General features: G+C 44.3%; 1 protein-coding gene across 1 annotated transcript in view; it reads left to right on the top strand.

Moving 5' to 3' along the window:
* The first annotated feature begins 1,946 nt into the window (after nucleotides 1–1,946).
* The window catches only part of LOC146206412 (uncharacterized), an 83,006-nt gene continuing 71,108 nt past the window's right edge, over nucleotides 1,947–13,844 (top strand). Inside the window, exon 1 of the mRNA XM_084587024.1 lies at nucleotides 1,947–2,106. Coding sequence (XP_084443150.1) covers nucleotides 1,947–2,106 — 160 coding nt within the window. The remainder of the gene's footprint in view (nucleotides 2,107–13,844) is intronic.

Raw genomic sequence — 13,844 nt, 5'->3', positions numbered from 1 at the left:
CTGAGTCGCCTTGGAACGTTAAACTCATAAACCTAACCTAAGCAATATTCTCCACTGTTTCCCTGGCACTTGTTTCCACTTCCAAAAATATATTATGTATCCATGCATGCTCACAACAGTGTGACTTTCCTCCTATACTCAGATTTAAATTGATAGTATACGTGTTGACGTCTGCACGTTGATGTATGCTACACACCGTGCGTTCCAGTTCCAGCTAAACGTAACCAAGCTTTCCATAAAGGCAATATGCTCTCCCATGTATAAAACAAGTGGAGCCTTTTGAAACTCGTTTGGCCTAGGCGGTAGGATTCTTTTCATTCTGTAAATATTATTTACCAGTAAAACATAATGAGCTATGTTAATTACTATCCTCAGGAATAAAGCAGCTACTTGCAATTTGCAGATCGTCCTAGTTGGCTGAAATAGCCCTTTGGTGTTCACGTGTATACAACTCTTGAATTAACACTTAATTTTTTGGAAATTACACAAATATAAAGCTAGCTCAGAAGTCTTTATTAATCAACTACTTCAGGGAACAAAATATACTGCAGAGTAAGCCGTGCCACTCTCAACAGCCTTCAGTTAGTTGCACTAGGCTAGGACACTCAGTCGGTAAATAAAAATTACCTTTCACGACACTTGGTATAGTCGCCACATATATGTGATTAACCATTGTTTCATTTGGCAGCTTTGCTATTACTGCGCTAGCACTAAGACTGATAGGGCATTTCTGGGCTTTCTAACAAACGTTGATTTATTACTTCATTGATTTTTTAACAATATCATCATTATTAATATAGAATTACAGGAGTCCTTTTTTTTTCTTGTTGTTGCTTTCGCAGGCACCAAAACCATTGCTCGCGTGGTGTTATTTACAGGTTCACGACATATTTAAAAGAGGTACGCGCGAACCGCGAACGATATCGTGTTCACCGCTGCTCGCTATTCCACTACTCCTCTCACGCGCAGTTAGCAGCGCGCTTTTCCGCGCGAGACCACCGCATACTCTTTCCTCTTTTTTTTTTTTTTTTTGTCTCTCTCTTTTTTTTTTTTTTCGGACGAAAAAGGCACCTGGCCGGAAATTTTCTCCCGACTGCGCTCTCCGGTGCGACGACAAATTAGGGTGTCCCCGCCCTCCTTTCGCGCTTTCGCACTCGGGTTTCTAATGGGGCGTAAGAGAAACTGGGCACGACACACGCGGCGCCGCAGCGCTATCAGCCGGGCAGCGACGGCACTCTTCCGGGCCGGGTGTCCAATCAACCGAGCGATAACCTGCGCCACGCGTTCACACCGGTCGACGACGCGGCTCGCTGCTGTCGCCAGGATTGCCGCCCAACTCGTGGCCGTTTGACGCGCAGCCCCAAAGCGGCAGCTGTGCAGCTGGGTCGACGCCGAGCACGGCAGCGGCGCAGCTGCGCGCACCGCAGCCACGATGGCAGCGGCCGCGCAGCTCATTTGGCTTGCATGAAGGCTGCTAGCGTGCTCGCGAGCCCCCGATCCAATTTTCTGCCGTTTCCCCGCCTCTAATCCGGGCTAATCGGATTTGGCTGCAAAGGCATCTCCACTCCCCCTCTTCGAGTAATATCCCCGGCAGGAATCTGCGGCCGTGCGCGCCGGTCCCGGAACAGTCCAGGTTAATTTGTCGCCAATTAAGCGCGCCTCGTCCGCTGGAGACAAATGGCTGCCGCCTCCAAAACATGCCACCCTCGCCCGTAGTGCCCACAATTTGTATCAATATTAATAGCCGCTTTCCTCGGTGAGAGCGCGGGAAAGAGCAAGCTCCTCCCTTGAGGGCGGAGCTGCGGGGCGGAGTCTCGCTAGGCACCCGCCCATGTCGGGCCAACGCACCGGGCGCGCGTTACTCGCTACCGCCGAAGCCGAGACCCGAGGCCCCGAGGGCGCCGGCACAGCTGCGGGCCGCTCGAAACCAGGAAGCCGCCGGCGGCATGGCGCTCACCACGGAGTCCAAGGCAGCCAAGTCGGCCAACCCGTTCTCCATCTCCAGTATCCTGAGCCGCAGCGAGCCCAAACGTCAGCCGCCGCTGCTCTGCTGGGAGCCCGGCCTGCTCGCCAAGCCCACGCCCTGGTACCCCTGGGTCAGGCCCGGTACGTGCACGCGCATCGCCACGCTGCCTTGGCTCTGGAGCACGCAAACACTCGCCGGAAGCGTTCATACCTCCTGAGGAGTAACATATGTGCAACGGACCGAACCCTGCTGTTACACCTATCGCCCGATAACCATATATTACTTCTTGGGACGCTGAACCACTCTGGCGGTAACGGCAGTAGCGTTTCTGTTCCTTGTTATTTTGACCTGTCTGATCGCGATTTCATTCGCGTGGTTTCAGGTATGTGCGCATGAGGCGGTTCCCGTATTGTATATAGATACATAATCAGAGTTTAGTAACGAACGAAGGGTGCTTCGTCGCTCGCGAACATGCATTATTGCTGTATACCTTGTGCGTGAGAATTGCATGTTCCCTCTGCTAATGGGGAGTTATGAATAGAAAACTTGCCTTTCCGTAATGTAATTCTACACGCGTAGGTATCGTTGGAGGAAGCGGATGTCGCAGGACCGTCGGCTTTCTCAAACGAGAAACATGCGCGGCTTTTCCTATAGCCCAGCGCACTCTGCAGAAAAACTGTGCTACAGTTTTTCTGCATCCTCCTTCATACTATGCATAAATTCGCCGAGAACATTCAACTGCGCTTGACTTTAGTGGGAAGGCTTAGAACACGACCAGAAGAAACTAGATGATGCGTTCTCGAGGCGTGTGTAGCCAAAGCCTCATGCTTCTTTCCTGACCTCACTGCACTATAAGTTCGATAATCAAGCAAAACTACGGCGATGGATAAGAAACTACTTCTTATAGCGAAAGCATTTTTCTAGCTTGTAATGAATCTGCACGAAACTGAATTAGAGAAGTGCAAAAACAGAATAATATGATAGAAACTGCATACCCTTAATATTTCTTTCGTCCCCTGCCATTAATCTGAGTTGCGGAAATAAGCGCGCTGGAATCCAATACAGGCTATGAGTTGTCACGAAAAGCTCATTTAATCAATGGGACTGGCTGAACATTTTACGTTTCCTAACTGAAAGCTATAGACGAGTGCAGACGTTTGTGTCAGCAGTGAGTGAAAATATTCGGTGGAATGTTCTGCAGCTTTATCCATTGAAGAAAACGTCCATCGCAGACATTTCAAGTGCGTTTTTCTCGACCGCTTACCTTTTGGCTTCGCATGGTTCGTTGCGAACGGTGACACGGCAATTGCCTTTTCAAGCGGTCGTGATTGTCTTACTACATAGCATCCGCACTTGCAAGGTGCCGGGAACATTCTTTTATATATATATTTTTTTTTTTCCACTCTTCTCTTTGAAGCCAGTTTCAACCTCGGAAAAAGTGCAAAGTTTATTGGCTTTCTGCCGCATTATGTGCCACTCCCCTATACCGCGGAGCATTGCTGCCGTAGCAAACCGACTGAAGTTGGCTGAAGCTTAAAAACCAGTTACGCGGCCCAAATAAGATCTTCCAAGAAGAAAAGGTCTGTGAAGTTTACACGTCTTACCCGCCGCACGTTCACTGCCTTTTCGACAACAATCGCTTTATGGGAGACAACTGATGGCAGCTCTTATTCCTTGACGTTCCCAGCCGTCGTTTGTACTTTGCTTGAAAGCGCGTGCATCAAAAAGAAAACGACTTCACGCGCTCCAGCATTATACGCTGGCACGAATGAATGTTTGAAAGTAAATACCGATCCTGCTGGTATTGTATTGTTATTTAGTAAACAAAGGAACTTAGGAGTCTGTATACTTTCCGGACGTGAATCGTTTCTTCTTTTATACCGCAAGAGGTTCGTTATACAACGGCAGCAATGACAGCGGGTTCAGTACATGCCCTGCAAAAATACGCGTATACATCACTGTCCAGAAAATTGTGATTATGCGAGAAACTCTGCCCCCATTTACTCTAAAAACAAGTTTAAAACTGGAGCCTGCCATTTAGTGTTGCGCACATCAACCATATGTTGCCAAGGCGACATTAGCGTGATAGCGTGATAGCGTATAGCGTATAGTTTCCATGTATACAAAACCACTATAACCAATGCTGTATAACGGCGCTGCGTCATGTTTTGCGTTTAGATCCGCTACAATATAAATCCGCTACAATCGCGTGACCTCGTCTTCACGTGCATTCTTACTTCGTGAAACTCCAAGTGGTTTCTTCAAATTACTCCAGGCGTTTTTTTGTCAGGCGATTTATCTGAACCGATTGCCGGTATATAGCTCTTTGTGTGTGTGCGTTTGTGTGCGTGCGTGGGTGGGTGTGTGTGCGCGCATGTGCCTATTTCGATTTATCATTGTAGCTTGTAATGGTTAGGGTACTAACTGGCATGTCACGGAAATTATGGCTGATAATAAATTTAATTAAATGAGCGGTAATAAACAATATTTTAAATAATTACCTTCCTCTTACCATCTTTAACGTATGCCCATCTGTGCTTACTGCTCACACGTATACACGTGACTGCAGTCTGCGCACGATGGCTTTAAAAATATGGCTTCCAAAATTAATTGCCGGGGAAACTCCCACATGTTCTCGTTGTGTGCGACCTTGTTTTTTTTTTTTTTTTTTTCTGTGCAGATCGCGCGGGATGCCTGTTTATTATTTCCTCGTGTTTTATTAGTATTTTATTATTATCATCCTTGCCGGACGCAAAGTATTAAGGGCTGGCGTGCACATTTGCATGAAAAAAGTATGTGTATGTACCAAAAAGGGTTTTTACTCTCGATAAAAATTGCCCATACAGATGAGAAAAAAACATTTATTTTGCAGAATTAAAAATCTTCGCCTATAATAGAAACTGACGATTCTTCCCGTTCCTTTCAAACGCTAACCTTCATGAGGATGGGGAAAAGCTCAATGCGTGATATAGGAAATGCAAATAGACAAATCAACTTTTCAGTTTGAGTGTTGTCAATTTCATCAAATTACATGCATGTGAATATTTCGAAATGAATTGAATGAAACAACATGTAAATGACCACCCTTTCGGGCTGCGAAGTTTATTTCAGAAAAAACGACTCTGTTTAGAAAAAAATGCACGATTAAAACTGCGAACTTAATGCCCCCATGTATAAAAAAACACTAAAATATCGAAGTGTCGTTCTGTACAGTGTATTTTTGAACAATCACTATTTTGCCGTCGAAGTTCACTCTATAAAGGCCCAGGATTTGCCGTATATATATATATATATATATATATATATATATATATATATATGGCTTGATTTAAGGGATTTAAGTCCCAAAGCGATTCAGGCTGAGAGAAACGCCGTAGCGGAAGACTGCGGAAATTTCGATCACCAGGGGTTCTTTACTTGTGCACTGACAACGCACAGCACACGGGCGCCTGGCTTTTTGCCTCCATAGAAAAGCGGCCGCCGCCGCCGAGATTCGATCCCGCATCCTCGGGCACAGTATAGTCGAGCTCCGATATACATATATTATATATATATAATAGGGCGGCGGAAGTCGTAGCGTCATGGAAACAACGTAGCTATCCGTTTTTCGAGAAAACCAACTTTTGCTTTGACACATTTGCTCTCAAGGAAATAATTAAAAAAAAATAGCTTTAAATATAGTCTTTACTCATTAATCAACTGTAGTGAACTAAAAACTACTGAAGGTTAGCGTAGGCGACTTTTCTGAACATATCTGAATTTGTTTCAGTGTGGTAGGGTAAACCGTATTGTTTTAAAACATTTGTGCAAGTTAGATGGGACACCCAGTGTGTGTGTGTGTAGATATATATATATATATATATATATATATATATATATATATATATATATATATATATATATATATATAAGGTTTCAGTACGATCATACATTTTATTTTATTTTTTCAAGACAAACAAAACTATTCATGTAGTAATCCTTCTCATGCATAATACTACTTTTTAACGCGTAACTGTAGTCGCTTTCCCGTCTGGATCATCATGGCTGAAATAAATTTACCGGTAGTTCTTGCGACAGGAATGCTTACCTTGTAAAACAAGCAATGCATGAAATTTCGAGAAAATTCGAGTCCAAGTGGAATTTTGTGGCGATGTTGGTCGGTTGCATCGTTGAAGAGGCAAGGTTATGTAATGTATGTGGAAATATTTACAAGGAAAGGCAGTGTGGGGACCCATTTTTGGGACTATACCTATAGTTTGTTCGATTCTGAATAATTATTTCACTATATTGAATTTCATGAATCATTCTCAATTTAGATTTCATCTTATACCCCCCCCCCCCCTCTCCCAATCGTCTGCTAGATTCACTCTCCTTTCACTAACTGGCCATTTTAACACCCTATTCATGCAGTTAATATTGCCGACTCTGATATTTTTTTTTTTAATTTCACGAAGGCGTTTAATGTTATTAATCCCCACATTGCGAAGCACGGAACATTTCTGGTCCAGCATTAGGATTTCTGAAATCTTAGTCGTCCGACAGATAACAGAAGTTTTCTTGATGATATGCACTATGACGTTAGGTCCATTAGTCGTGGGATTCCGCAGTGCTCTATTTTAGGCCCATGCTTTCACTATTTACATCAGTAACCGTCCACATCACCCCATACCCCATTGTGTTTTATATGCAGAAGGAGCACTCATTTCCTTGTGCGATAAATAGATCAGCAGCCTAATTTACAAAAAAAAAAAAATGAATGCATTACTCAAAAACGTATATAGTTAAATGGTGCAGTGATAAAAATGTATTTATTGGCCCCACGAAAATTAATTTCACGATCGTTAAGTTCAGTGAAAGAACCTTACCTGTCACTGTTTTACCCCTCGGTGCACAGCATACTCCTTCATGTGACCATGTATCTTCTTTAGGTATTCAACTTGATGCACGTCTGAAATATGCATACTTAATTTAATTATCGCTCATCTGAAGAAGCCTGCATTCGGAATACGGGCATTTATCAAGGTGTGGCCATTTTTTCCACGTCACGCACTGATCTCTGTCTCCTTTGCCTGAGTTGACTGTCGTCTCACGTATGCAATTTTTTGGGGGTAGCACTATCCAACGTTACATATATCCTATATTCCGAATGTAGAAACTGAAGTCTTTTGTATGCCCCGCCGGGGTGGTGCAGTGGTACGACGCCCGACTACAGTGCCGGAGTTCCCGGGATCGAATCCCGGCCTCGGCGGTTGCGTTTCGATGGAGGCGAAACGAAGTGGCGTCCGTGTGCTGTGCGATGTCAGCGCACGTTAAAGATCCCCAGGTGGTCGAAATTACTCCGTAGCCCTCCACTACGGCCCCCCTTTCTCGCTATCCACCTTCACCCCCACCTTCATCCCTTCCCTTACGGCGCGGTTCAGGTGTCCACAGAGCAAGTGTGACAGATACTGCGCCTTTCCCTTCCTATGAACCAACCAACCAACCAACTGAAGTCTTTTGTATAATAACGAATACGTACGTCTTCGTGCACTATAACATCAGTTAAGGCCTTATTAAAACTTCAGTTAATTCTCGATCATCTTGGCATTTAGGCTTTTTCAATATGTAAACAGTGAAGTATCTCGCAAATTATTCGATCACAACCTAGTGAAAAATCGTAATATCACGAAGTTTGTTTCAAAATACAATTTTTAATTACCAAAGGTTCATACTAATTATAGACAAATAATGCTTTCTTTTCCAGCCATTAAATTTTGAAACTTTTCTCTTTATCAACGTCGTCCTGTTTTCAACTGAAATGATTAATGATAATTTAAATTTTTGACTTGTAACAAGTTTATTGATATTGGCGAGGTGTCAATACCTCCGTTATTTTTTTTTTATTTATTTTTCTTTTAGCGCTGCAAGCCTTTTTGTTTTTCGCCCATTTTCTTTTTCGTCCTGTGGCGTATAACATCCCACTCTCACCTCCCCTCTCCCCGGAAAATAAAGATATTTCTAGCTACGCCACAGCATCCAGTGTAGCCTAATTAATGGTTGATAACTGTGATTGTCAATTGGTAACTGTGACTTATAACCGGTCATTGTGATTGGTAGTTGGTAACCGAATATTGTAATTATTAAGTGGTGATGAATTATAGGAATTGTAATTGACAATCTATAATTATGATTCACAGTTTAACCAGCAACCGCTATCACGTTGTACTCTCAACAGCTGCTGAGGCTGATAAAACTTTATTCACAATAAGTGGGAGGAATAGGGGAAGTCAGCTAGCGTGCCGCAGGCCGTGGAGACTTTTGGCAACGCCGGCCCATTCGACGGCCTTGAAGTGAATGCCAGGGTCATCGCTGGACCTTAGCTTGTCCCAAGCTTCTTTAGAGCTTAACAGCAGATAGCTTAGGCGTCTCTCGATACTCTTTTTTCATTCTTTAGGTTAGGCTGCAAAGTCAGTGCAACAACAGTGGATATCTCAATGAGCTTTACAGCTGTCTATTTAGAATGGTATAATCTAAAAAGGCAACTGACTGTAATTAATTCGACATTTGCCAAGGGATAAAAATAGCCGCGACTGCGTTCGGCAACCGGCTAGTATAGCACTTCAGCTGTTGTTGTTTTGTTTTTGTGTTGTTGTTTTTTTTTTTGTAATGTATATGTACCGCTCCTTTCCAGACTTTGACTCGATTTGCACAAAAAAAAGAGGTCATATCATGCGCGTTTGCATATTTATTCTGTGCGAAATACATAGAACTCACACAAACGATGTTATTTGTTTTAAATTACGCGTTGTGTAAGCAGCGTAGCCTCAAGGCAGCCCATCTGTGGAATAAAAAACGCCGATGACGCCCATTGTGCGGTCCATAGATGTTACGAAAATTTAGCCCGTGGTGTTATGTTTCACCAGCATAATGTGCTGCAAAAAAAAAAAAGAAGAAAAAAGTCTCTTTTGTGTGTCACTGGGCCGTAACCTGAATATAGGTGCATAATGGAGTCAGCGCTATTTGATCAGCCATTTTTTTGGCGGACTCCATCGGGAAAAATAGAAAGAGAAAGCAAGAAAAAGGGAAGAGCCAAACTGCACGCACACCATGCGGCACACTAAATATTCCCTGTGGTCGCGACATCCTGGCGATGCTTCGCTTGATGGCTCGATCTCACCTGAACGTTCGACCTTGAATGCTTTCAAGGAAATGTACGTTGCACGCGAAAGATTCACCGTGACGCCGCCGCCCTTTGCGATCACACAATTTGCCAAGCATTCTGGACTTGCAGGTTCTATATCATCTGTAAGGATGACGTGAGATGGCATCCCCTATATAACGAACCGACTGTTAGGACAGCCACATCATAAACTCTGGCCGATATATAGGAGAACAAAAAAAAAAAAAGCAGTTCACTTTATCAGCCATTCTCTTTATCGCAGGCGTCTGTTATTTTACTTTATTTAAAGGAAAAAAAAAAGTTGTGAGGTGCTGTAATATTGTTTTATTTCGACTGACGGCTGCGCCACACACAGACTTCTCCACTGGTATAGGGAGACTCGTCATTCGCTCTATAGCATTCCTTTTTCGGCAAGTGCTATAAGGAAGCACATGGTCAGTGCAGCGGGCGCATGTGCACCCATTGCATCTGCGTGCCTGTTGACGCCGGATATAGACGTCAGCTGAATAGGGACAGCGACTGCCTTTATTAGACATTGCAAATTGTCTTACCTTTGAAGGGCCAAGTTCTTAAAACTCGTGCGATTTCTGCGCGGCTGAAACTGCAGAAATGTCAGCATCTCTCTGAAAAAAGAAAAAAAAACAATTTTAGTGTTATTTTTTTCTGTACTAATAGCTTGTTTTCATCGATCATCGTCATCATCCCTATAACTACATTCCCAGCATGGCAGAAGCGTCTCCTACATGTCCTACAACGAACCCCGTCCTATTCCTGTTGCGGCCACCTTATCTATCTCTAAAAATGATCTCTGCCGCCTCCTGATATAAGCTTTCCTTCCCTTGAAATTTTCTCAGTTACCCTCCGACCATCAGTTATCTTGTTTCCACATTACATGCACTGTCAATGACAAATTGTTTCTCTTGATTTCGACTAAAATATCAATAACTCGGATTTGTGTTACCACTTCCAACACTTCGCTACCTGTAGTAAACTGTTGCTATTAATTTTCAGATCCCATCGTTCCACAGTTCGTCCAGAGTTACTTAGCAAGGCAATGTCATCAGCAAATCGCAGATAACTGAGGTATTCTCCATTAACACCTATCACCAATGCTTCGAAACTAAAACCTCGAAATAGATCCTTTAGACCTGTGGTAAACATAGTACAGGAAAAGTCATGTCTCTCTTCCTGACACCCGTCCTTACTGAGATTTTATTACTTTCCCTGCAGGCAGGAGCGGGAGGGGCGACCCCCCTACCAAGCGAGAAGCTTTAAGTGCGAAACCGTGTTGAAGATACATATTCCCGCATGACTAAGAAATTTCGATGGCGTCAAATGCTGTTTTCTATAACTATGAAGGTTATAAGTTAAGGCTATACATTTTCCGCATTGCTCCGTCACCTTTTAAAGAAAACAAAAAAAAAAACACAAACACGCACATACCAATAAACAGCACAGGAAAAAAAACAGGCATACGTACGAGAGCTCGTGCATGTCAGTTCTCCTGTCTTATTTGCTTACGCGGTTATTTCCTCAATGTTGCGACCAACTCGCAGCTTCGTTAGATGTGTAGACGGGGTCTACCGTTGAGTAGTGTTTAATTATTAAAGCTTACCTGATCATTTGGTCGATTTAAATTTGTAAGGTTACCCTGATTTTAGTTTTGTTGCGGTACTGTTAAACCAATACTGTACCACTAAATCCGTAATTATTGGTGATCCACATATAGCTGCAGTGCACATAGCTGCAGTGAAAAAAAAAACAAAAACAAAATTCAAGAGCACTGTAGAATCTACACGGCAGAAGAAATCCGAAAGCCTCAGACGTTGCTTGTGCACACGATGCATCACATTTGCTCTCATTATCATTACCAACTAAATGCATCGTCATAATCATTGCTAATTTCATCATTGTCATTATTACTAATTCCAACGTCATTGTCATCGCTACTATATCATCCTCTTTGTTGAAAAGGAGAATTATGATGTGTGTTTCACGATCGAACTGTCGCATGTGCCAGCAGCCAGAAACTATAGATATACTTGCTTTGTGTATTGCCGTGATGCAGTGCTTTTTTGGGACATTCTTCAACGGACTCCAAAAAAAAGACTATTTCGCCCTATGCTATGAATTTTTTACCTACAATGGAAGCTTCTGAGGTTCCATGTGATCTTTTTTTTTTTTTTTTTTTTTTTTTTTGCTCACGGGACTGTTTAGCCTGTGGACTGAACATTTAGCATAGAATTTTCTCTCACCCCTCAATTTTTTCTACCCGTTTCTCCTGGCCTGATCCAGAACTTTGTGATCCCCCGATACAAAGGGGAATGGCCGCATCAGCATCAGCATCATCAGCCACGCAGAGCCACCACGTTCATCGAAGTCTCTGTGCAGAGAACAGTGTGCTGTGGTGCGGGGGGGTATGTGCCGCGCAGGATCGACCTTCTGCCTCGTTACCTTTACTCTATACTTGTTTATTTCACCCGGAATTTTGATGTGTGGGCAAAATGAGAGCTCGATGCTATAGTGCGACTGTGTATGACAGGTTGCGGGATGCGACCTGCATGGTTAAATAGGGCTTGAAGTATACTTTCATGCAATAAAGAAAAAAGAAATCCCGGGCGTGGAGCAGTTGCTTAAAGCGCTCGGCTGGGGATTCGATGGATGGAGGTTCTATTCCCGGTGGAGACAGGATTGATTTATTGATTTTTAACAAGGAGAATTATGATGTGCGTTTCGGGATTCCTGGCTTGACTTAGTTGGTTAAAGTGCTCGGCTGGAGATCAGAGGGATGGAGGTTCGATTCCCGGTGAATACAGGGTTTTTGTTTTTCTGATGACGTTAGTTTCCGATGATGACGTCATTTGATTGACAGCTATAGTTTGACCGGACGAACGAACGCCGACAGTATGGGCCATTCAAGGCTTTCGCCTTAATATGGGAGCAGGAAGCACGAGGCAGAAAAAGCGCTGTGACGCCGCTTTTCAAATATAAAGGATGGTCACCCAGTGTCTTTTTCTATCTCCTTTTTTATCTAGGCAGATAGGTTCCTCAAAGTCGAAGAAGACCTGTATAGTTGCCCGCCGCTTACAAACGCTATGCGACGTGCATTATGCCCGTGTGATTTGTCCTGAAACTTTAATTCGGTGGCATTCTTCGAAAGGGGGTCTGCACATCTTTAAACCTATATGTATGGCTATACAAATACAAATATACACATATGTTTATTGTGAAAAATTGTGAAACTCGCAGAAATCACTCACTTCTACACACAGCGATGCTCTTCTCGGCTGGATTCTTGACTCATGGCAAGAGTAGAGACATACAATGCGCGGTATGTCAATAAAATTGTCACAAGGCTTCCTGGTTATGAGCAATATAATCTACAGAACAAGCCTATGGCTGTCATATTCGAAAATGAATGTCTCCGCTAAATGCCAGGATGATGCGTGACCGAAGGGTCACGCAAGGTCGGGTACTCCTATTTGCCGGGCGAAATATTGCGATCTCGTAGCAGAAAAGAACGCTTGCACTGGGGTGAGTATTACTCCGCTTTCTTGAGCAGAGAGCCAACCCTCTTCGATTCGAGGCATCAGCAGTATAAGTCTTCACAACAACGCTCACGTGTGGGCCGCAGAGAACGTGCGCTATATTTCTCCGCAGAATGGTTGAATGGAACATTTTATCTACGAACTCCTATGTCCTGGCGTCAGAGCTTGGAAATGAACTCTGGTAGGAACCCAGGAAGCACAAACAATATTTCCAATATTGGAGTGTGCTGGTAGCACTGGGCTTATGTAGGGCCCGGCACTACCAACATAGACTCAATGATGGGCCCATGGTTCGTGCTGCCTGGCAAGCTGCAGCATGCGTGGAAATGAACCTCAAGAAGGGCAACAGAAAAATCCTGGAGATGCGCACTGTTTTCGATGCATTCTTGCACTGCTGACAAAGTCAACCGATGCAACACAGGCAGTTCGCCACATCTGGAAAGGGGGACGTAGGGTGAGTTTGAAGATGAAGAAGGCGCGCTAGTTGTGGCCGCTGTTGTATGAATATGGCCCGTGGCTCACGCCACCCGTTTCGTGATCGAGAGTTGCCTGCTCCCTTGGCAGTGGCGAGGAATCCGAGTCAGCTTCGATGAGATGAACAAAGACGACTTAATACACTATTTGCAGGACATTATTAACAGCAAATCGGCAACGGGGCCGAGGACTACTAGCCAGACACGACTGTAATCGCACAGAGATGGCCGGGGAGACTGAGACTATACGACGCGTCCCCACCTTGCGAGTGGCACTTCGCTCGACGAATTTTCGTGAAGGCCTCGGACTCCAGAGGAAGCGCGCTCACTCATATAGGCCGGAGAGCCGTTAGCACTCAAATTTTTAATCCGGAGGCAGCACATGACGGCGGCCCGAGAGGTCCAGTCAGCGAGCGCGCTGATCGCTTGCTTCAAATATGCCGCGGCGCGAAGGCGATTCTCCGCTAGGGGACATACGTCAGGTAGTCTGGAATTTTGTTGAGGTGTTTCAACACGCCGGTCACCGATGCTTCTTTTCAATGCGCTGCTGTCTTGCGGAGCAGCATCGGGACTTGTAAGGGGGATGTTAGCGGAACAAACTTGTCGTTCGGTTGAACGGAATCCGAGCGGCTGGCCCGGGCACTACAGAGCACCCCAAAACAGGGTATACCCGTCTGCATCTTCAGCAGGTTTGGTAA

The sequence above is a fragment of the Amblyomma maculatum genome, chromosome 1 (assembly GCF_055883805.1).
Source record: "Amblyomma maculatum isolate TAMU_Amacu chromosome 1, ASM5588380v1, whole genome shotgun sequence".
NCBI classification, from domain to species: Eukaryota; Metazoa; Arthropoda; class Arachnida; order Ixodida; family Ixodidae; genus Amblyomma; species Amblyomma maculatum.
This window is presented reverse-complemented; position numbering and strand designations above follow the sequence as displayed.